Below are 25,424 nucleotides of genomic sequence, written 5' to 3' on the forward strand. Positions count from 1 at the left end.
TTGATCTAGCCTTCGGCTGGAGCGTCTCCCCGGGATCCTGTCTCTCTAATCAGAGACTGGACCTGATCTTCGAAGATACACGGCACAGGTGAGCAACCTTGGGGAGAAAATGGCTTAAGACTATAATTAGGAACTTAAGAGTGTGAACTCTGTGTGATGGCCCTCCGCATAAGAAAACAGAACTTTCTTAAGCTGACTAAGCATACCTACCTTACTGTTAGCAACACGGAAACATCGCATACAATTAGGGAGCAAACACGCATATTTGCTAATAATTTCAAGAGGAGAGGACGATAGTTTTCAATACGGAGGTCTAACTTTACCTCCGGATTATCTTTACAGACTGACTACAGTCGTCTGCAATTACCATTCGGAGGAACAGTCAGTATTTGAAAATAAAGTGGGCAAAAACCCAAAAAGGATATTCTTTCATTAAGTTTTTTTTTTTTAATGTAGAGACAGGATCTCAACATATAATCTAAACTGGTTTTCAACTTGGGATCCTTCTGCCTCCTAAGGGCTGTTATTACAGATGCACCATCAGAGCCCACAGAGGACTTTAGCATCAGTGTTTAGGCTCCTATCAACTCTGAGTTCAAAAAAAATACAAGGGAGAAAGAACATCTGGAAGAACAGATGACTTTTTTCTTTGTAAGGAAAGAAAATAACAAAAATATCTGGATATATAATTCCCTTCCTAGTGTTGTTACTTTACAAAACTTGATTTCATTCTTCTTTGGGGATTTATGATATATATATATATATGAAACAACCAGAGGTTATTGAGTTCATCAAATAAGAAGTGGGTGGGGCAAAAAGAAATAAATCTCACAATCCCCGGGAACCAAACAGCAAATCCTTTGCTGGAATTTGGTGACATCTAGCGGCAGATTCAAGAGATATAAACCTCACCCAGTGAACTTTCTGGAAAACTGACCAAAAGCCTATTTGCCTGAGGATCACCATGCTTGGAGACTAGGACAAAAGGTAGGTGAAGCTTAGAGCCTGCAAAAACTTGGAGGTTTCTCTATCAGAGGGGAATTTAATTCCGTATGTTATTGCAAATTATTTCTGCCAATTATGCAGTAAAATGCATGAGCTGCAAAGGGAAGGTCTGGGTGATGGCGAGGAGGGGAGTATACTTGAAAATTTTAAAGACGCGCCCTTTTAAGTAGCTAATATAGTTTTGTATCTTAACCAGAGGAGTTCATTTTGGTGGACTAAAACGTGGGAATAAAGGGCATCTATATGGTCTAAAATTAAATCAGACTGAGTGAAGTGGCGCATGCCTTTAATCCCAGGTACTCGAGAGGAAGAAAAAGAGACAGGTGGGTCTCTATGAGTTCCAGGCCAGCAAAGACCCATAGTGAGACCGGGTCTCAAACAAAAAAAAAGGGGGGGGGGAGTAAATAACTTAAATTAAATTGCAGGCCTTTTCTAACAAAAGCCCTTTACTTCTGTTACTAGTACTTTGCCTTAATTATCTTCCTTTTCATCAAAGCAATTTGCCAACATAAAAAAGCAGAAATCCACCAATATAAAGCATCTCACCTACAACACACAATCGGGGCCCCTCCCGCCACCGCAGGGAGTGCACGCCTGCGCACACCCACCACCTCCGGCGCCACGAGGGCTGGTGGGCGCCCACACCCACAGTCCACGGCCACGCGAGCGTGCCCGTGCACCTACACCCAGGTTCTCACGCCATCCGCCTGTGGCACTCACCACCTTCAAACACACACACACACACACACACATCAAAACCTTCATTATTCCTTTTTTTTCTCCTGTTCCGAGAGTTGCGCAACAGGCTCGGGGGCGTGGCCCTCGCTTTGACCTCGCTCTTCCCACTCGCGGGAACCTTAGCTCATTTCCGCCTATCCTATTTCCGCAAGCCACGTAGACACTTCCTTTCCCAGTGGTGCGGGGGCGGGGGAGGGGAACGGACCCACAAACCCATAATGCCTCCCTGCAGGAGAAAAAGAGAGAGCGAGGGAAAGGAGGTGGGGGTAAAAAAAAAAACCCACGGTCAGAGGAACTCTGGGTCGTGAAAACAGGCCACGTGAACACGCTGCCCTATAGACTTCTGACCCAACGGCTGTAGCGCATTTGGAGGGCGGGCTAAGAGCCTAAAAGGGCGACTGCCATTGGCCGGAATCGGCACTGAAGAAGGACGGTAATTGGCTTGATTTCGGTCCGAACCATGAAGAAGCAGGTTGCTAGCACCCGCCTTTACTGCGGCGGAGCGTCACGGCTGACGTGGGGGCGGCGGGCCAATCATTTGGTTATGGAACATTCTAAAACGGAGACAAGACGACTGTGATTGGCTGAAAGGCTAAGCCCGCCCCCAGGGTGACGTGTCTGCCTATGGATATCAGTTGCCAGAGAAACCTGGCTTTACTATGGCGGTTGGAGGAGCAGCGGTGATCACACGTCGGCTGCTGGAAAGAACTGGATTCTCGCTTCAGGTTTCGGGGTGGGGGTGGGGAGGAAGGGTCGATGATTTCCTCTTTTCTTCGCGTCTTTAGACAGGATTAGCTAGTGGCTTCACATACGGGCAAAGCTGGATTCGTATTCCTGCTCGCCAACGCCCAACTCGGGCAAGGCTCCTTTCTGTGTCTCGGTTTCCATGTTTGTAAAACGGCGATAATAGTATCCATCTCAGAGCCGTGGACTCAAATGTGCACGGTAAAATAGTGCGTGTACGGCATTAAATGGGAAGCCTGTCTCTCGAAAGATATTAGCGGTTGTTATTAGAGATAGATATTTGCTTAGCCGAAGAAAATTATAAATTACGCAGATTCGCTCGATGTACTATCTTTTTCGACGCATCCTTTTTTTTTTTTTTAAAGAAATTATAATGTTAATCCTTACAGTTAAAATTTGCTAGCCGAGAATCGCTTCAGAATAGCTGGGGATTGGAATTTTCCAACATTAAAGCAGAAAAAAAAAGAAGCGAGAGAAAGGAGGTAGGGGAAGGAGAATGAGAACAAGCTAGATATGAAGCACATGCGATGAGTAGGCCTTGTTTGAATCCTGATTCGAGCACACCAATTGTAAAATTTTCTTTAAGACTCATCGGGAATTTTTAAAATGCGGAATTAATATTCTTTAATGAAATCGGGTGTCAGATTTTTTTAGATGTTTCTGGTAGCAATGTGGTTGTGTTTTCAGATTGCTTTATTTTGTGAAAATCTATGTATATATATTTGCGTAAAGATTTAATAATGTCTGAAAATGGCTTCAAAATACGTGGATGACTAGGATTTGCTTCAGAATAATTTCAGCGGTGGCGAGAGATGGGAGGGGTATAACTAGGACCTTAGATTAATAATCGTTTTTAAGCTGAGGGGTAGGCAGATGGGGTTTCCTGTATTTGTCTTTTCCCCCTGGTATATATTTGAAATTTTTCATAATTCTTAAGTCATTTTTTTCGGTAGCTTAAAAAAATGGGGGGGGAGCAGTGGGTGGGGTTACAGATGAAACAAGATGGCCTTCAGTTGGTAATTGTTGAAGCTGGATGATGGATTCGCATCCATTTGTGATGGTGTTCCGTTACAGTTTTATTTATTTCACATTATCCTTAACAGAAATTATTCATTTTTTTTCAAAAATTGATAAAGAAACAATAAAGTACATTTGAAAATATAACCACAGAAAAATAAAAATTGTGCATTTATCAGCTTTGATGTCCTTTGTGTGAGATAAAATTGTATTGACGGATGGAAAAGAAAATCACCGTCTCACATCTTTTCTGTCCTTTTCCATCTCTTTGTTTGACCTTCTAGGTCATCATCAGAAAAGCTAAGTTTGCTACACAATAAGGATCAGGAGATCTGACCCTGGTTGCAGAACCATTCCTGTTTGCAGAATACAGGGTAAGTGCTTTCCTTCTGGCCTCAGTTCACAAACAAAATAATAATCACATAACCTTCCTAAATGGCTAGGAATATTTTGAAGATTAATAAGCTCCCATCTGAGAAAGTGCTCTAAATTCTGAAAGGGTAAGGATACACATTAGATAGAGGCCCATGTAATCTTCATCTCTTTTTTAAAAAAAATCTGAAAATTATTGCTATGTAATGGTTTCACAGATTTCAAATAATGGAATATTTTTCTCAAGAGCAAATGAGGGCTTGATGGATTTGATTACCGACTCTGCCACTTACTGTGTAATCATGAACAAGAAACTTCCTTTGTTCCAGAATGTCCTCATACAAGTATTTGATGAAATAATACTTCTGGCTTTAGTAGTCATGAAACATTTTATACACACACACAAGAACACATTTTTGTGAAACGATGAATATAATTTTCTTGGAATTTTTTAAATTAATATTTTTGTTTCTCTCATTTTCCAGAAGCAGCAATTTACTACTAGAGCTGAATTCTGAAATTAAGACTTCTGGCTTTATCTGGATCAAAGTTTTAAGTACAATTACCTTTGGGGAAATTTTCCAGAACTATAATTTTAACTACCATATCCATCAGCTAACCATTTTCTTTAATATCATTTTCCTCTTTTGTTCAGACTCCAAATGATCTGTTGGGTTGGGAATGAGTACTTCCCTAGCATACATGAAGTTCCACGTTTGATTCCCCAACTGTGCACAAGCCAACTGTGGAAGTGCATGCCTGCAATCAAAGCATTTTGGGGGGTGGAGGCAGGAATTTCAGAGGCTCAGTTACCCTCAGCTTTATATTGAGTTTGAGTCTAGCCTGGGGCACTTGAGGTGAGACCCTTTCTCAAAAAAAAAATGGTTTTAAGCATAAGAAATGTTTCATGATTCAAATGAGAAGGTTTATATATGCCTAATTTTATACAGAGACCAAGAGATGGAAAAAAATGGTGTAATTGATGTGGTCCCCATATGTACAGTTAACTAAAGGTTTCTACCAGTGAATTATCAGGGTTGATAACTGATGTGTTTGCAACACATGCACACACAAAACTGCATTTGGAGTCGGATTGCATGAAGCGGTGGAAGGAAGGGGTGTGTCCCCATCTATTCACAGCGCCATTTTTAAAGGGGTTATATAATTCTCTTAATTTTTCTCCTTTGTAAAAGCTAGGTTTCAGCGGAGAGCGCTTCCCTGGTAGAAGAGAGCAATTTAGAGAATGATTGGGGCTGAATGTGGATCAATAGAGACTGACAAAGCAAGGGCCAGAGAGCTCGGAAATAGGGAAAGCTCGCAGAGGAAAAGGCTCTTGACTTGGGCCTCTGGGAACCATCTGAGTAGTGTGCCTATGAAGCGTACAGTGTGCAGTGGTAATGAAATGAAAATATATGTAAAATCCATGGGTGAGCACATCACAAAGTCATGAATAATGTGTATGGCTCAGGGTTTTGGGGGGTGTTTTTTTTTTCTCACTAACCCTTCTCTCTGCAGTCAATCACTTAGCAGCTTTCTTCATTTCCTTCTAGATTACCTAATTACAATCTAAAATGTGTACAGATATGCACAAGAATATTTTATGGTTTTTATTGTACAGACTATGGTTTCAATATAGATACTATTAACTACCTATGTTTATTTAACAAATAGTCATTGAATGTCTTTTTTTCCATTCATAGATATCTTGTCTAACTTATGGTATTTCTTTCACAGTGACATTCCTTTATCTAACATGATATTCCACATTACAAATGTATCACCTTTCCTCAAATCACTGTAAGGTTATCCCCAGTATTTTGCTGCTAAAATAATAACACATAAACCACCTTTTATATCCATTTACAGATGGTATTCTAGAATGTTTATGCCCTTAAACCATAATAATTGAACCATTATACTGTTACAAGCACAACCAGAATTATCACTGATAGGGCCTACAAATGGGTGTGGCAGCTTGGGCCTGTAATTTCAGTGGCTGGAAAGCAAAAGCAGGAGGTTTGATGCAAATTCCAGGCTAGCCTGGGCTTGGGAAGAGAGTCCCTTAAAAGTCAAGTCACTTATACTTATGAATACCTATATTTATAGAATAGCATTTCTCATTGAGAAAAGAATGGGCTCATCAGTAATGAACATTGAGAAAATATTTCTGTAAATTTGGGAGAACCTAAAAACATACAAAGAAACAATAGAGAATCTAATTTACAAAATTTGTTTGGCATCATTTTCCCTGAGCATAACAAAGCCAAAAGCTACAAAGGAAAAGCCAGCCGGAATTTTAACAAAAACCATGGTGGTATGATCAATATGAAACAAGAAGTACCCTAGAAGAAAAGGAAATAAAAATGCCCATGTGAGAAAAAGAGGTCTGACCAGCGAAATGAGAAAGGATGGCTTGAATGCATACATTTCAAATGAAGATAGCCCACTATATAAGTTAGATTGGTAAAAAGCAAATAATGTTTGCAACTTGGAATCTAGTTGCCTTAGCAGTTGAGTGCTTGCCTAAGATTGGGGAAGCCCTGAATTAAAGGTGTTAAGGCTTGGAAATATAACTTGGCAGTAGAAGACTTGCCTTACATGCAGGGCAAAAATAAAAAGATTTTCTGGTGTTTACCAAAGGATATAGTGTGTAACTGACCATTTTTACTCAGGCTTGTAAATTCATAATTTTTAAAGGAAAACAATTTAGCACCAGGTAAAACACCTTAAATATGTTGCACCTTGGTCCACTAAGTAAAGCAGCTTGGAGTGTTGGAAGAAATATAAGAAAAAATGTCTAAACAGCTCAAAAGGTGTATATTATAACCTTAACAAGGCGGACATGATTTTCTTTAAAAGATTTCTTTTGAGTGGATGAGATCCAAGATTTGATAGCATGTGCTTACCTCTACTCCAATACACAAATAGGGGCAAACATAAAATAATATATTATTTGGATTATCCTAGAGCTAGCATGCAGGGATTTAGTGGGAAAGTGGTGTATTTTTCTAAGACCTTTGTGCTGCTGCAAAAGATCCAAGATTAACTGTACTACAAGCTTTGTGTTAGAACTTCAATTTTATTTAAATGAGGAATAGGAAGTCTGGAGTAAAGGGTAGGTAAGCTAATTGAACAGCATTTAGTAGCAATGTTTGAGGGGCAGGGAAGAGACATAAAAAGTTAAGTCAAAATCTAAGCACTATGTGCTAATATACAAAGGCATTTAAGTTCATGGGGTGGTGGTAAATTTGTGGGAAAGGTAGGTACAGAGTATAGAAAATAGAACTGGATATAGAACTTTAATCCCAGCCCTGGAATGTAGAGTCTGGCATGTATCCTTGTCTTTATTTACTCTGGCCATATAAGCTTGGCCTGAATGTTGTATGAATTTTCCTATAGAAATGTCAAGGCATTGCATTTAGCAAAGGAATAAGTTCAGCTGTCATTCTCAAGTTCATTGGTAAAGAAATGCTGATGATCACTGTGGCTTCCAAAATGGTTCCTGGTTGTTTTATATATACATATTTTTTTAGTTTTATATATATATAGTTTAGTTTAGTTAAATAGTGAGTCCCAGAATGAGCTTTCTGGATTTCACTCTTTCTCCAAGATTCTTCTCCTACTCACAAATATACATTTTAAAAAAGAAAAAAAAACTAGCAGCAGCATTTTGTGAGTATGAGAGTTTACAAGAAAATGGCATTTCTAGGTACCATCACCACCGAACTTCTACAGGGCATATTTTTTATCTCTTGGCATAATGATTTTCGTTCCCATACTGTTAGCTTCTGTATTCACCAATTTCAATGTTTAAAGGGCTGGTATCACCTTTCACTATCTGCATGGCGCTTCCTTTGTGTCTTTTGAATTAAACGGTATTTCCTTGAACTGCCTAATATTCTAAGCACCTGTGGCTTTCATTTCTAAGCAAGTCTTAAGTCTGAATTTTCCCCCATGGGAATTCCATGATGCCTACCCACATGATTGGCTAAATCTGGCTTTAATTAAAGGTGGGCCGTCATCCTTTTCTCAGAGGTTTCCATGAATATGTAACAGCCATGTTTTACACATTTACACACCTGTTTAAAACAAATGGGATGACATTGGGCTTCTTCCTGTGCTATCTGTCCATTTTAGGGTCCCTTTCTGTGCTATTTAACGTATTTAATCAATGGAGTTTTAAGTGTCAATGTATGAACCTTAATATTTTTCTTCATATGTCTAAGGCACATTGGTATTTTTTTTCTTGCATGTTTTCACAAAAGTTCATCTTCATTATGGATACCTACTTTCCTTTTTAGGTTGTATTCTCACCTCATCCTTCCAGACCATCCTAGGAGATCCCTAAGATTCCATCTGGGAAATTACTAGGAGTCCTTGGAAGGGAAAGAAGGAAAATTGTGTAAGTCAAGGGGATTGTTTAATGAGTCATGCTATAAGAGTAGCAGGAGATTTATTTTTTAACTCATTTTCACTGAACATCTTTCTCTTGAAACCTAACTTTGGCTTCCAAAATAACATTCTTCCTCTCCAATGAAGATCTCACCATTTTATTTTATCTGTGGTCTCTTTCTTGATGATTCCTTTTTAATACCTAATACCTTCCTTAGGTTTTCCACAATTCTGTGTGTGAAATTCCTCTGCTCTCAATGAAATAATTCACTGGTTCATAGTCTATGCTACCGGCTGTACAACAACTACTTCAATCTCCACTTCTTTGCTCTGGCCTCTTACCTGAGTGTGATCATTCTCTTTTGAAGTGCACACCCCCAATATAAAAAGTCCCAAACCAAGCATCTTTCTCCTGAGCTTGTGCATACATCTCATCTGATGATGGTGCAAATAAGATCATCCATCCTCAAAACCTGAAAGTTGTGGCTCACACCTGCCCTAGGTTCTCATCTAGCAGTCAGTCACTGAGCTGTTTTCTTCACGTAACGATCACTGGGCTGGTCTTGTTTTCTGATGGTGTCAATTTAATCCTTAAAAATTTGTGCTTTTAATTAGCTATCCAGGCTTAGTACTACAGAAGCCAGTTCAACTCTAACCTTCAGTTATTGTATTCCTCTGTGTGAGTTGTGTGTGCATACGTGTGTGTCATTTCTCTTTGCCATTACACTACTTAAGGCATACATAGACTTGTACACACAAACCTTTACTGTTAATTCATTTTACCTACAACCCATTAAACCATTCTTCCTTATTACTTTGAAATTCTTATTCCAAAGTCTTGAATTTCAACTCCACTTCCTTCTATGGTTTTGTCACAATATCTTTCTAAAATTAAATCCATGTCTTTTAAATAGCATCAAGAAACGATTTTGTGGGCATGTCTGATGGATGAGTTTTTGAGTGAGGCAAGGGTTGTGGGTGGTAGTAAGGATTAGAGAAAGGAAAAGATAGAAATGCACTTATAAATGGTCCAGAAATAGAACCTGGAATCCATAGCCAACAGATTTGGGCATGTGTTGTGTTCTGATGGGCCTCAAAGTCACCATAGTAAACAACCAAATAAAATACTTTATATATTACAGTGGTTGGAATAAAAACAGGGTTGAATGAGTTCCAGAAAGCAGGCTTCTCAAACTCGTGGACAACAATCTGCTGAAGAAGACAACTTTAAGAAGCCAACTCGAGGCAACATGCAGAGAAGTAAGATGAGGGGAGCTGCCTCAGGAAAGAAGTCAGCTGGTTCACAGCCAAAGAATCTTGAACCAGCCCTCCCAGGAAGATGGGGCGGTCGCTCTGCCGAGAACCCCCCTTCTGGTTCGGTGCGGAAGACACGGAAGAACAAGCAGAAGGCTCCTGGTAACGGGGATGGTGGCAGTACCAGTGAAGTGCCCCAGCCCCCACGTAAGAAAAGGGCACGGGCTGACCCCACTGTGGAGAGTGAGGAGGCATTTAAGAATAGAATGGAGGTGAAAGTGAAGATTCCCGAAGAATTAAAACCATGGCTGGTGGAGGACTGGGACTTGGTTACTAGGCAGAAGCAGTTGTTCCAGCTCCCTGCTAAAAAGAATGTAGATGCCATTCTTGAGGAGTATGCCAATTGTAAGAGATCACAGGGAAATGTTGATAATAAGGAGTACGCAGTGAATGAAGTGGTGGGAGGGATAAAAGAATATTTCAATGTGATGCTGGGCACTCAGCTGCTCTACAAGTTTGAGAGGCCCCAATATGCTGAGATCCTTCTGGCTCACCCCGATGCGCCAATGTCGCAGATCTATGGGGCACCACACCTACTGAGATTATTTGTGAGAATTGGGGCAATGTTGGCTTATACGCCCCTTGATGAGAAAAGCCTTGCATTACTGTTGGGCTATTTGCATGATTTCCTTAAGTATCTGGCAAAGAATTCTGCCTCTCTGTTTACTGCCAGTGATTACAAAGTGGCTTCTGCTGAGTATCATCGCAAAGCCCTGTGAAGGTCTACTGACCGCTCACTATTGTCTGGTATCTGTAAACACTTCTGTTTAGTCCTTTCATTGTATAATTGATGTTCTTTAAAACTGTCAGTGTAAAACAGGGCTTATGTTTCAGTTTGTTTCCTGTTCTGTTGTAAGCAGAAAATAAAAGGAGTGCCCGGCTCCTTTCCTCATTTCAGAGTTGCTACCAGTGTATGCAGTAATTAGACAAAGAAGAAATTCAGTAGAACATTTTATTGCCTAGTTGACAACATTGCTTGAATGCTGGTGGTTCTATCCCTTTGACACTACACGGTTTTCTAATATGTGTTAATGCTACGTGATAAGATGCCCTGGTTCCTAGTGCCAAAGGTTCAACTTAATGTATATACCTGAAAACCCATGCATTTGTGCTTTTTTTTTTATGGTGCTTGATGTAAACAGCCCATCCTCTGCAATCCATCTTTGTTGTTCCTTAGGCATTCATTCTATCTTTGCTCAAATTGTTGAAGGATGGTGATTTGTTTCCTGGTTTTTGTATTTGAGTCTAATGCACGTTCTAACATGATAGAGGCAATGCATTATTGTGTAGCCACAGTTTTCTGAAAAGTTGATATTTTAGGAATTGTATTTCAGATCTTAAATAAAACTTGTTTCTAAATTTCAAAGCAAAAATTTTCTGGTGTGCCTTTTGTTTTACTGAGTCTAATAAATGCAGGCTCATTAAATATTTAGATGGCACAGAAGAATTTGTCCCAGAAGAAAAGTCCCTTTCTTGGACTGGAGAGATGGCTCAGCCTGTCCTCCTTTAGAGGACCCAGGTTTGGTTCCCAGCAGTTCATGACCACCTGTAGCACCAGCTCCAGGGGCCTGGTACTTTCTGGCCATCTCAGGTAATTGTATGGACATGCCCCACACATACACATAATTAAAAATGAAAATCTTTTAAAAATGTAGGAGATAGGGTTATGTCCTGTCAGGTCACTTCCCCTCCTCAGTGTGGCTTCTCTGGGCTAGATTGCTTTTCTAAGTCTTAGGGGAAGTTCCTGGTCATGTTTTTCCCCATATGGCTGTTTTTACACTTTTAGCAGGAAAAGTATTAATATGATTTTTGTTGAAATTTGGAAAATGTGATTAAGGGCATATTGGAAGACTCCTGAATCTTATGGGATCAGGCAGAGTCATGGCTTGCATTGCTCAGTTTGAACAAGCATAACAATGTTATAGACTGGTGAACAGAAATTTCTTAGTTCTGCACCACAAAGGATCATGGTGCTGACAGCTGGCTCTTAAGTAGGGTCCACGACCATCTCAGTGTCTTCATACTTATTTCCAAATTTCTTACAAGGTCCCAGTCATTGGATTAGGGAGGGCCTGGTGTGGTAACATTACTTAATTATTTCTGTAAAGGCTGTTTTCAAATATAACTACATTTTGAGTTGTAAGGGCTATATAAAGTGGAGCCTTAAAATTCAGCCCATCACATGGGGTTTCACACTCCTAAGCAAAGGAGGGGATGGGGTGTGGGGCAAAGGTTACTGGAATGGTATACAGCTGTGGGGGAAGGGGCTATCTGACAGTGGTTGTGATGTACATTTGAATCCTAAAAACAAAGATACCAAGCTAAAAAAGTGACTAACCTCTGTTTCACTTCTGCACCTTCCCAGTATATAGATAGCCTCCTTCCTTTTACCAAACTGGAAGCCAGAGGAAGATGTAGGCTATATTGGGAAGCCTGAGGTACACAAGAGCAAAGAGAAATGAAGGTGGTAAGGTACAATGGTGCTGTCTAGCATACATGAAATAACCATAATTACTACTTTACCATATACCCATAGAATTATGAATGCATATTTTAATAAAGGTGTGATCAGAATATACATATAATTTAAGTGTTTTTGTCCCTAAGATTGATATAAAAAGGACTCATTTTGTGGCTTTAGGAGGTGCTTTTCTCTTTCCATTTTTAAAAAGCTACCTTTTTTTTTTTTGGTTTTTTGAGACAGGATTTCTCTGTAGCTTTGGAGCCTGTCCTGGAACTAGCTCTTGTAGACCAGTCTGGCCTCTAACTCACAGAGATCCACCTGCCTCTGCCTCCCAAGTGCTGGGATTAAAGGCATGTACCACCACCACCCGGCTCTAAAAAGCTACTTTTAAGATTTTGAGAACTGTATTTCCATCTTCTTCCCTTCGATCCTTCCCATATACCCTTCCTTGCTTGCTGTCAAACTCATGGTCTCTTTTTTAATTGTTTTAAAATGAGTGAATGTAAATAAGATGTTAAATGGGAAAATTCTGAAAAGTAAGGAGAGGCCTAGAGAGTCAGCTCAGCAGTAAGAGCACTTGCTGCCCTTGCAGAGGACATGGGCTTGATTCCCAGCACCTACATGGTAGCACACAGCCATGTGTAACTTCAGTTCTGAGGACCACACATGCATGCATGCAAAACACACAGAAAGCAAAACAGAATATTTTAAGTATCTGAATGAATATATGTATTTCATGTGTTGGGACATATGAATCAGTGAAAGAATAATAGAATCAAGAAACATTTTGAGAAAATTTCTGGGAGTAATTTGGGGAGGGAGTTCTTTGCATTACATTTTACTATATAAAGTACATTTTAAATGGATTAATGGTTCACATTTCATCAATGAAACCAAAGGATGCTGCCCTAGAGGGTGTTTTTTAATCATCTTGACTCAGATATGCCCTTTCTGAATATAAGATTATTGGCAAAGTGTCCACCAAAAAATGAGTAGATTTAAGTATATAAATATTTAAATAGCTCCATAGTGAAGCAACATGGAGGAAATTGTGAGACACATCAATAGCATGTTCATATATCCACAGCATATATGAAGGCCACATAGTTGGTATCCTTAGTTATTTTTCTGCGAGTAATAGTGGACTAGGAAAGTAAAGCTAAAATTACAGGATAATTTTAAAAAGTAACTTTTCTTTATCCTAGACATAAATTGTTTTGAGACACCATCTCTCTATGTTGCCCTGGCTGATCTGGAACTTGCCATATAGACCAGGATGATCTTTGTACTGACTAGCTTTATGTTAACTAAATAAGCTAAAGTCATTTGAGAGATGGGACCCTCAGTTGAGAAAATGTCTTAAATAGATTGGCTATACCTAAGATATTTTCTAAGCTTGTAGAGCATTTTCTTAGTGATCAATGGAGAAGGGCCCAGTACATTGTGGGACTGATAGTCCTGGGCCTATAAGAAATAAGGCTAATCAAGCCAGTAAGCAGCACCCCTCCATGGCCTCTGCATCAGCCCCTGCTTGAGTTCCTGTCCTCACTTCCTTTAAATGATGGGCTTCAATGTGGAAGTGTAAGCCAAACAAACCTTTTCCTCTCCAACTTGATTTTGGCCATGTTTTATCACAGCAATAGTAATCCTAACTAGAACAGAGATCTGCCTGTCTCGGCCTCCCAAAATTTAGGATTAAAGGCATTCCTCACCATATGCAGCCTTAGATATGAATTTCTAAAATAATATATCTTTTTAAAAAGATTTTTGAGACAGGGATTTTCTGTGTAGCTTTGGAGCCTGTCCTGGAACTCACAGAGATCTACCTGCTTCTGTCTCCTGAGTTCTGGGATTATAGGCATGTGCCACCACCACCCAGCAAAATAAAAATCTTTCCTACCATCACTATAAGCCTTTTTGTAATGGGCAGAAAGTTACTTGCCTGAATATGTTTTTAGGTGTTTCATCAGTGTATTTGTCAGACAGTAGTAGAATCCAGCTCCAGTAGAGACCTGGTCAGTGGTCCTCATCAACTTAGACCGTGAAACCCAATATGGACAAGTTCAACAGACCTGCCATATACGAGCTGCCCATGCATGCTTCAGCAGGGCCAGGGCATAAGTTTCATCTTTTCTTTGTAGCTTAGTAAGTACCTCATTTAGATAGGTGAATTCTTTGGATCAGATGGCTTAAGGTATTCAAATTATGAATTAGTGATTGACAAGTTTGGAGACCCTTTGTCTTCATATCCTCTTTGGAATCTAGGGTTAGACCATCCAGATGGGCTTTTTTTTTAAATAAATCTTTAAAATTTTTAATAGGATTTATGATAGCCACTTCATTTTGTTAACCAGATGAGTTCTTTTTTTTTAAGTAAATTTTATTAAATTATAAAAGTTTCCATTTCCGCCCCTCTTCCCGACACCCTCCCACTCCCCCCACTCCCTCTCCTCCTCCCTCTTCGTCCCTTAGGGCAGTCAGGGTTTCCTGCCCTGTGGGAAGTTCAAGTTCCTCCCCCCACCAGATGAGTTCTTAAGAAGGGCTTTAATCCAGTTCAGGAAGCACTGAATATATTATGAAATATATCATGAAATGATACTCATGAAACATCCCAAAGGATGAACAGAATTTGTTATGAAAACTTCAAACAAGAGGCCTACCAGAGTAGGGTTTAGCTCACATGCTTAAGCATGTAAGAGATACTACATTTTTAAATTGCTTTTAGGGACTAGAGAGATGGCTCAGCAGTATGAGTTCATACTGCTCTTACAGAGGACCTGCGTTCAGTTCCCACACCCAAGCCAGGAGAATTACACCCACCAACTATAACTCTGCATCCAGGGAATCTGACGCCCTCATCTGGCCTCCATAGGCACCTCTACCCAGTATATGTGCATACCAACATACAGACACACATTCACACACGTATTTAGAAAGAAAATGAATCAGCCATATGTAGTGGTGCACGCCTTTAATCCCAGTGCTCAGGAGGCAGACACAGGAGGATCTCTGTGAGTTTGAGGCCAGCTGCGTATATAGCAAATACCAGGCCAGCCAGGGCTATTTTTGGCACAGAATAAATATGCAGAAATGATTATTCTCTTCCTTTTTTAGATAAAGTGTATCTATTTTCAAGAGATAAAGTTCTCAACCTGACGTCTCCAGACTAAGACTTTGTAAAGATACCACAAAGAATTGAAGAAAACTAGGTGTGATGCATGGAATCCCAGCACTTAGATGGCTAGAGGCTCAAGCCTGGCCTACATAACATGATTCTGTCTCCAAAATTTGGAGTGTTAATGAAGACTTATAGAAAAAATAAACACTTATAGTATATGTACAACAACAAAAAATGGAGAGTTCCTTTATCTTCCTTATTTTTGTCATTTAAATTAATTTCCAAGGTAAGCATATATAATAATATATATGCAGTATATATTCCAAAATATAATGCAAAATATGTATATTTTACTCTAGGTCATGCTAAAAATATAGATAGCTAAATAATTTGGAAAACTTTTTAATAATTATTAAAAATTAAAAACAGATGTACAAGTAACAAAGCTTCTTCTTTTAGACCTCATAAAAGGACACCCCAGACTGTAACCTGATCTTAGCCACTGTCAATTTTGACAGTATATCTTTTGCTAATCTATACTGTTTTCTTTGAGTAAAGTTATCTTTCTACTTTGGAAAAAAATTGTGCATAGAGAAACCCTGTCTTGAGAAACCAACCCCCCCCCAAAAAATTTTCTTTCCATTTTCAAAGAATGCTCAGTAGGCAAGAAAAAAAAGGATGGAAAGATGCATAGAAAACATGGCAAATAGCAAACACAAAGAACTGTGAAGGCAGAAATAGATCTATAGTATGCCAATGGTCCATATGAACTAAACCCTCTTATTGAACTAAACCTCTTATTGAAAGGCTGGATTGTTTTACAGGACATAGAGTTCAGGAATGTTTTTAGGGTGTAATTAAAAGTACCATCAAGAGTTTAAAATACAACAATGGGAAGAGGATGAAGTGTGTTTCAGTGACAGGATGCTTGCTTAGCATGGGCAAGACCCCGAGTTCAATCCCCAGCACCAAAACATACAATGGAAAAATATGTAGCAGGCAAACAATAAGCAGAAGGAAGTTGGAACAACAAAGTCAAGTGTAGCAAGCTTTCTTGTCGAACTATATTCAGATTGTCAGCCCCAAAATAACTACTCAGAGACTTGTTAATTATGAAACCTTGGCCTTAGCTTAGACTTTTTCCTAACTAACTCATATATCCTAAGTAAACCCATATTTTTATTAGTCTACATTCTACCATGTGGCGTTACCTCTTCCATCTTGCACCTCCTGTTTCCTTGCCATGTCTCCTGGTGTCTCTTGCACGCTTAGATTCCTCCCCCCTCTTCCTTTCTCCTGTCTAGCTATTGGCTGCCCAGCTTTTTATTAAACTAATCAAAAGACTACATCTTCGCACGGTGTACAAACATTCCACAATAATCATAGTTAAATCACTAATAGTATTCATTCATAGAAACATGGGATGTGACAGACATTGTGCCAAGCAATGAACATATATTGACAAAAATACTGGGAAGGAGATACGAAAATGCAGCTCTAAATTTGTGTAATATGATACATTTAAACTTAATTTTCCCCCTCAGGTTTATGATTTTCTTCTGTCCTCTAAATAGCTGTACAATTTACTTTTAATCACAAATTGAGCCTTAAGTGATTAGAATGTCCAGTACTAAATAATAAAGGGCCTCCTGAGCTTGATTTAGGATTAAGCCTTCTCTGTTCAGTTTGCACCAACTTTCGATGACCCTCCCCACTGGTAGGGAATGTGCCAAGTTTCTTCTCGTGGCCCATTCTCCTCCCCCAGCTGACTGATTTTGACTGTAGGCTGGTCCACCATTGAGGTGAAGAGGAAGTAAGCAGGACAAGGGCTTTGGCCCTTGGTGTAGCATAGCAAACCTATTTCACAGCTATTGGGTCTAGCCGCTACTTAAAGCACACTCTCATCACAGGCTACTGGACCCAATTTTGCACAACAGTGAAACATTCTATTGGTCCCCCAGTCACCTGTGCATTCCATACAGTTTCTCTGCTGAGACTCATAGCACAGCCAAACATTTCTCTGGAAAGTTTCAATACCAAGCTGTTTGGTCTCCTTCCTGACCCATCTCTGGCACACAAGACAACTCATGTATCTTTTTCTTGATGAACTGGAAACTCAGAAAGATCCCAGTACAGTCATCTCCCCTGTATTCAATTAGCACAGCTCCATTCTTTAAGCACTAAGTTTCCTCACGCTACAAACATAATATTATTGCATTGTGCTTCTCAGTTTCAACTTCAAGAGGTCTAGCTGAACCTTTTGGGTGAAGGGAAAAGCAATACAACTCTTCATCCTTGAAAGCCTAGCTAAGAGAAACCCTGTTCAGAATGGGTTAGGAATATATCCCAATGGAGTATTTGCCTAACATTTACAAGGCCCTCCTGGGCTTCATCTCCAACATCCAGCATTACACCACCCCAAAGAAGGAAAAAGAAAAGCTCTTCTAAAAGTGAAACTTCCCTCTTCATAGCCCTGCTCTTGACCTTTGAAACCTCCTTATTGGTTCTAGAGCTGTTGGCTTGTTGTTTGAAATATGGATTTAACTACATAGCTGTCACATCTTAATACTTAAGAGTAAACTTTTGATTTGATGTATTGTCCTGTGGATTTAAACCAGCGATGCCCTTAGTCCTGGAACGTTACCATCCAATGTTTAAGAGACATTTAAAGGGCAGTGTGTCGGGGGCAGGGGGAGTGGAGAGATGGCTCAGCAGTTAAGAGCACTGGCTGTTCTTCCGGAGGACCTGGCTTCAATTACCAGCACCCACATGGCAGCTCACAAGCATCTGTAACTCCAGTCCCAGGGGATTCAACACCCACACACATACATACATGCGGGTAAAACACCGATGCACATGAAAAGGGTAAAAAGACCGGGTAGGGTGGAAAGCATGGGCTTGAGAACTATGACAAAACTGCCAAAAGCCCAGGCTCTACAATTTACTAGGTTAAGAACTTCATCTATGTAGTCAACCTCTGAATTCTGTTTCTTCTTCATTTAGCAGGATCATTACTATCTTATAGGATATTTTCTTTAACAAGAATTAGAGATCAAACCAACGTAGTGCACCAAGCACTGCATGTAACCATTGCTGGACACTCAAGCGCATGTTTCCTACATAATTTGCCTCTTTCCTTCCTTCAAGTGGTTTGCAACCTTCCTGATACTGTTACCCTTTAATACAGTTCCTCATGTTGTGGTGACCCCCCCCCCAACTATATAATTATTCCTGTTGCTACTTCATAACTCTAATTTTGCTACTGTTCTGACTTACAATGTAAATATCTGTGTTTTCCGGTGATCTTAGGCAACCACTGTGAAAGGGTCATTCAACCCTCAGGTTGAGAACCACTGCTTGTCTTAGTAAGATACAACAAGAAATGGAAAACGCAGATATGATCTTCCAGGCCATTACTGTATCCCAGAAAGAATTATGTAGTGGATTATGTATAAGAAAAGAAATAACATTTTCATTTGGAGAGTCAAAAATAGAAGACAGAAATCATTGTATTTGCTTCATATGTTTTCCTGAGCCTTAATTTAATTCCAAATTTAAAAACACACTGAAGAAAATATACTTTGAGCTCCATAGATTAATAACAAGATTTTCAGCTCTAAACTCAACCAAAGTTTTTAAGGCCTAGTGAGAGCTTTTCTCCACCTCCGACCTCATCTTTTGAAGATGGAAAATAGAAGATGCGTACAGCACACTACGTGCTGGCATTAAGTGATCTACATAAACATTACAACAACCCTAAGGTGCAGTTATGCAACCATGATCATTTCAAAATGCAACAAAACAGTATAGTTCAGTAGTCGAGCATACGTTTAGCTTGGATGAGGCTCTGAGTTCAATCATCACCACCAAAACTGGCAACTTAGGGGCCAAAGACACACAGCGAAGAGTAGAAGACTTAAATCCAGTTCGCAGTTATTCTGAGTACTTTTAACCTCTGTACTCTCCTGCCTCTGAAAAGCTGCACCGCTCCATGAAACACTGAGACATTAGACTGTCTGTGAAGGAGAGCGTGGGTCCTCCTAGAAGCTTTATGCTAAGATCTGAGTCGACAGACACCAAAGAGAAGCTGGGGAGGGGCTTTGGATGGATAAAAGGAGGGAGATCAGGAGAGGAGAAGAGGAGAGCTACTTGTGGAAGACAGAAGGAAGAATGTAGGTAAAAGGAACTTCAGACAACAGTGTATTGATGAGAACCACGAAGAGCCCAATGAAAATGTAAGCAAATATGAATGAGCCCCCCACCCATCAAGCTGTAAAGGCTTAGTTCTCATAATCTAGTAGGCTCAATTGTGGTATTTGTAATTGTCTAGGGATTCACAGCCTTGTGAGTAATCTGTGTAAGGGTGGTTACAGGGACATTTTCCTTGCAGTTATCCGCATACCTCCCGCTGAGCAAGGCTATGTTGCTAGGGCCATGAGTCTTATCTGTTCTATGATACGTCATCATTGTAGAAGCTGCTTCTCAATTTACTGTCTCCTAAGAGCAGGGTGGTTGTACTTAGCATAGAGCTGTTTTTTCTTTCTTTCTTTCTTTCCTTCTTTCTTTCTCGTTCCCCCCTCTTTTCTTTCCTTCTAGATTCCTGAGACCTCAGTGATGTTTTCTATCAAAAACTTAGTCAGGCAAATCAGTTCTTGGACATGTGATTGAGATGCTAGCCTTTTGTGTGGGGAAGGGAACGAAGCGTGGCCTGGAAACAAGTTTTTCAAACACCAGTTCAGAGTCTGACTGCCTTGGTTTTCAAGTCAAGTGCTCCATGCAGTGCACAGGGACGCTTGAACAAGAGGCAACAGCCTTTATTTACCATGTTAGAGGCCCACAGGTCTTTGTAAGTTCCCTTTGGTGGGGTCTCCCGTACTTCTGAGCCTGCAATGACTCAGACTAAAGATGGTCTGCACCAGGCAGACACAGAGGCAAGTCATCACGGAATCACTGAAACAGGCCAGGGCACATCCCAAGCCCGTCTGAAGTCTGGGTAAGGTCTTGTCTGCTGGCTAACCTCATTTTTGCCAGTTATTCTAGAGGCTACTTCATTGTACTCTGGAGAAAAGGTCAGCTACTTCTGCTTCAACCCCAAGTGCTATAGTCAGGCCCAATGAGACACCAAATTGACCCCAAAACAGTCCCTAACCACTGTGTCTACTGAGGGAGCTCTGGAGTGTTCCTCCTCCCCTATAAAACAAGGCCTGAAAAAAAAAGGAAGGGCAATGAGGAGCAGGGCCGCATACTCTAACCAGCACAGAAGACAGTTGGTCTCCTCCAAGTAAATCTATCTGGAACAGCCCTGTCATCAACCCTAGACGACCTGGTGCCTCCTGAAGGCTGAAGCACAAAGAACAGAGGCATCCCACTGAGGATTGGGAAGCTCTTCCTGTAAGATTGCCCCCTTTGATCGCTAAGGGGATGGATTTACCCTTTCTTATAATAAACCTGGCACTTGTGCCCGAAACCTTACCTCACTGTAGAAGGCTGCCATAGCCTTAAAGAGAGAGACCTGAAGACGTGAACAGTTCCCAAAATAGCATCGGGGTGGGGGTGGGGGGGAGGAGAAGGGAGTATGTATGAATAAAGGGCATATTTTTACTTTCTTTACAGAAGCATAACTTTTCTCTTCTTTTTTTGTTTCTTTTTAATGCATTAGAAAAGTGTTTTCCCTTGAATTCTTATGAATATTTTGTAAGAAAAATTTCTCACTTTATAGTTCACCCCTCCTACACAGGAAACTGTATTTCAAAGATCATTGCCATCTAGACCTCGGTAGTAGGTGAAGACACTTTTTTAGTTTTAGCTAATCGGCTGTGAGTAGTAACAGGCTCTCTTTAGACTACTGTGTGGTGCATCAGAGACTTTCAGGATGGTCTCCACTGCCACAGTGATCAATAATAATCCAGATTGTGAATCTTGATTTTCCCAAGTCCCTAATAAACCATGGGGAGTGGAGCAGAGCTCTTTGACCCCTAACCTTTACTAATACAACGTGGGCATGTTGAGGCACTATCATTTTTTGGTTTTGGTTTTGGTTTTCTTACCAAAAGGAATGAGGAGATGGGGGGAAATTGTAGGGAATGCAGTCTAGGAAAGGATCAGCTTCCTCAATCCCCACCAGGGAACTACAGGCACCAACCACTCTCGTACCCACCTACAGGGATTCAGTTGCTTCCCTCTTTCCCCATTTATGCTCAACATGCCCACAGCCTCTATAAAAGGAAGCTGACACCCATGCAGGATTCAGATCACTTCCCCAACAATCCTTGTGCCCACCATTTTCTGAATCCAAATGGACAGAGCTCTTAGCTGGTGTGGCCAGCTGCAGCATCCACTTCCCACGTCTTTTCCATTCCAGAATTTTGCAAGTGGTTCCTACTTTCACCCTGATTTGCAGGGAGCACTTCTCCTCTTTACATGGGCTGGAGACTATCCTGCTCTGAGTGTCCAAACCTGAGTTCAGTCCCGTTACTAGATACCTCTCCCCAAAAAGCCATTCTTTTATTTTCACTATACATTTCTAATTTGAAATGCAGCTGTGCAGTCCCGGACTTGCTGTGGTCTTTATCCTAGCTTCTGCCTTACGCTAGCATCAGCTCATTAAAACCACTTAAAATCCAGAGCAGGCACTGCTTTTTTTTTTTCTTTTTCTTTTCTTTCTTTCTTTCTTTCTTTCTTTCTTTCTTTTTTCTTTTTTTTTTTTTTTTTTTGCCTAGTAACACGTTTGTCTGCTACTAAGGCAACAGGGAGACGACACTCAGGTGGAAAAGAAGACTGGGACTGACTCCATGGTAACTTAAATGCATGCCAGCACTTTCTTTGTTCAGTGAAGTCTGTGTTATCAGTAAGCTTAGGTTCTCAATTAACCCAACAGCACTCCATCAGGAGTCCAGGAGCCTTTCCCCACCTCTCATTTGTTAATCCTTTCTGTTCCCGCTGGCGACACTAAAAGTATACTACCTTCCTAGAATTTCTATTCCTTTTCTTCTTAGAGTATCAGAGAAGATCAGCGCTTGGGAGAAATAGACAGTGGTTCCTTTTTTATTTCCTATTCCCCAAGACTTTCCACCTCCCCACCCCCAAGACCCGAAGGTCTACCACTTCCCTTGCAGTCCTATACAGAAACTGCAAAGACAGGGCCCAGGGAATGAAGTCACGAGGGAGAGAGAGAGATTTCTCCTATTTCTCTTCACTATTTGTCCACGCTGTCCCTTCTCATTACTTAGTTCTTCTTACTGCTATTGTCAGTCTGCATCCTGTTGGTCATTAGAAAATAGAAAAGATCTGTTTTCATTTGAGAAGCAAGAGGTGGATGAAAGAGTTCGTGTGGGTAAGCAAATAACTCAGCCACCTGTTTTTGCTGCTCAGTGATAATACAAATATAGATCCTCTTAAGCCACCACTATTTTGGAAGTTTGAAATGTACAGAGCAGCTGGAGCTCCCCTCAGGGCCCCCTGTGTACGTGAGAGGCTGTTCCATGAAGTCAGCTACTTGGGCCACATGATGCCGCAGTACAGAAGCAAGTTAAGTTTTCAGATTGTAAAAGCTTGTAACTGTTGATGAAAGAATCGGTTCTAAAGTCAAACCAACAGAAGAGATAATTTGTTTTAGAGCCAAATAGGAGTGGCCATGAGGAACACAGATTCAGGTGTCTCCGAGATGCCATGTTCCGAAGTGGTAACAGTTCCATGAAGCCGTGTAATAACAGAACAATGAAAGCCATAAATCAAGAGACTTCAGATACTTTGGTGGGCACATCACATTGGCAAGTTACAGAGAAGCAGGGAAATCTCAACTATAGGCCCCAGATACTGTTTGCAATCTTAGCCTTTCACTTCATGGAAAACAGGGGTCTGTTTGTACATTCCAGAGGATTTACCTAGTGATCACAAAGATGTTAGCTCATATACAAAGGAGGGCAATAAATGACTCCTAAAGGGGCTAAAGATAACCCAAGAAAATTTGGTCCTGGACATACAGCATTCCAACCTCTTCACATCACTGAAGTTGTAACCAGTCAGTCAACCTATTCTAGTCTGCTTTTCTGTTCTTTTTATAAAACATTCTGAACAAAAGTAACTTGTGGAAGAAAAGGTTTATTTGGCCTAGGTGCTCCAATTACAATCCATTGGCAAGAGAAGCCAAAGCAGGAACTCAAGGCAGGAAACTGAGGCAGGAATCTGGACCAGAAAGCATGGCAGAGTGCTGCTGAATGTCTTGCTTCTTCTCTTGCCCTGGACTAGCTTCCTCACATAGTCCAAGCCCACCTGCTTAGGAATGGTGCTGCCCACAGTGGGCTGGGCCCTCCAATGTCAGACATGAGTAAGATAATTCTCTACAGACATGCCCACATGTCTGCTTCATGTAGGCCTAGGGGTTAGCCCACACCCGCCTTATTCATTGTTCTGTAAAAGTGAATTCTTACCAGGTCAATAGGAATTTGAAGAAAGTGGTGGCAGTGTAGACTGGAATTGCTAGAACAAGTTTTTGTAAACCCATAAAAATGACTAAATGTATTCCCCTTCTCTGATTTCATCTTCTTATTCGCAAAGCTTTTAAGAATCTGGACTGGATCATAAATTCTAGGTTTTGTCGTGGATTTTCCTCTGCATTAGCCAACGGAGACCACCCAATCAGTATAACGCAAACATACTTTATGCATTTCTTTCTAAACCTTTGCCTCTAGAATAAGTAACTCCCCTAAGTCTGGCATTCTAAACAGCAGCATCACATAAATGGCTTTCTTTTGGGGATATTTCTGAAACATTAAAATAGACCACACAACCCGAGAGTCATTAGTAATTAGTTTAGTGATAACAAAGCCATATTTCTGGAGGAATCCAATAGTTTAGTTCAGGCTTGTGAAAAGAGATTTTTGCAGAACATTGTGGACCCACTTCATCTTGTATCTGGTTTCATCACTGCAAGGGTATATACACAGATCTGCAACTGGAGCACCTTTGATCTCTTCCCCCATTCAGTCATGGATCCTTAGCTATAGGTTGTCTTAATTCCTTCCTAGTCACTCCAAAATAAGTGTCCTAAGACATTTCTTATGCCAGACTGAGCATAGGTGGAAAGAATTATCCTCCACTGATGTAGACTATGGCCAACCTCGTTATAAAAAGCCCCTAAGCTGGTATGCATGGAAAATTCCCTTGCAGAGCAAACACAGATAAGGAATGCTGTTTCAAGTTCAGTCGGAGAAAGAAGGTTTAGACCAAGAGCCCGTACACCAGGCCTAAGTGAAACGGCTTAATAAACAGCAGATGGATTTCCTTGTGGGCTATATCAAAGTTGTTTTTGAGACCTTAAAGGACAGAGAATTTAAAAAGCAGTAACCCTAAGACAAGGCCTGGATTTAATCTCTAACACAAGAAAAAAAAAGTTGATTTTATCTACAATTCTCCCATTCCTCTGATCTGGCCAGCATGTTACTTAAATAGACTATTGAGATTACAAGGCCATACCTTCTATTACTTGCAATGCATATTTGTTTCCTTAGTGTCGATCAATCCAATGCTAATTTGAACCAGTTACAAACTGCCGTTTGTGCACAGTCCTGAATTTAGACTAGACTGAAAATTTGTAAATATATATTTGTACATGCTATAAGAACATAATTCCATTTTATTTTGGGAGAAGATGTTGCCAAGCACATCTTGTTCTACGGACTATATACTGCTTCTAATCAAACTTAGCAATGAGAAAACAGAATTAAATGGCTAGGTTCATTTAGAAAGTCACATAAAGAGTTAACATTGTAACTAGCATCTGTGGACTACGAGCTATTCCTTCTAGACTATGATTAGTTTGTATGATTCAGGAAGACATTTCTCCCCACATTTCACCTTCTATACTTTGGTCTAGAATATGTCACTGAGGTATTCTGCTAAAACTAAACCTATGTAAATGAGCCCCAGTCACAATCCCACAGTCAGAGTGAACTGAACAGGCCTTTTTCTGGAAGCAGGAACTGAAGGTATCAGAAGACAGACAAGGCATCCATGCAGAGAAAGGAGAAGCTGTTAACCCCGGATAACTGCTGCCATGGCAACAGTCACCAGGCCCCTGCTTTCTCTGGTGGAATCTGATGGAGTCCAGGGAGAATTTCTAGTCCACGGTTTCCTGCTCCAATAGCAGGAACAGAGCCTGTCCTCCCTCTAATTGCCTCTATTTTCACACAGCAGGACTTGTCTGCCCGGGTTCCCTCAGCCCAGGGCGCTCTGTTGCTGCCTCCTCTGTATTCTTTCCCC

General features: G+C 40.6%; 1 protein-coding gene across 5 annotated transcripts; it reads left to right on the forward strand.

The window, feature by feature from the left end:
- The first annotated feature begins 64 nt into the window (after positions 1 to 64).
- On the forward strand, positions 65 to 10,955 carry Morf4l2 (mortality factor 4 like 2). Of its 5 annotated transcripts, none has more exons than XM_048457864.3 (4): positions 65 to 88; positions 3,789 to 3,878; positions 8,178 to 8,278; positions 9,411 to 10,955. In XM_048457864.3, the coding sequence occupies exon 4, from the start codon at positions 9,435 to 9,437 to the stop codon at positions 10,299 to 10,301; it is 867 nt and encodes a 288-aa protein (XP_048313821.1). In that variant the 5' UTR covers positions 65 to 88; positions 3,789 to 3,878; positions 8,178 to 8,278; positions 9,411 to 9,434; the 3' UTR covers positions 10,302 to 10,955. The 5 variants fall into 5 exon arrangements, with proteins under 5 accessions (XP_048313821.1, XP_085540454.1, XP_048313829.1 ...); XM_048457872.3 differs by lacking the exon at positions 65 to 88 and adding an exon at positions 920 to 987; XM_048457856.3 differs by lacking the exon at positions 65 to 88 and adding an exon at positions 2,317 to 2,468.
- Positions 10,956 to 25,424: the final 14,469 nt, after the last annotated feature.

The sequence above is a fragment of the Myodes glareolus genome, chromosome X (genome assembly GCF_982192425.1).
Source record: "Myodes glareolus chromosome X, mMyoGla1.1, whole genome shotgun sequence".
Lineage (NCBI taxonomy): Eukaryota > Metazoa > Chordata > Mammalia > Rodentia > Cricetidae > Myodes > Myodes glareolus.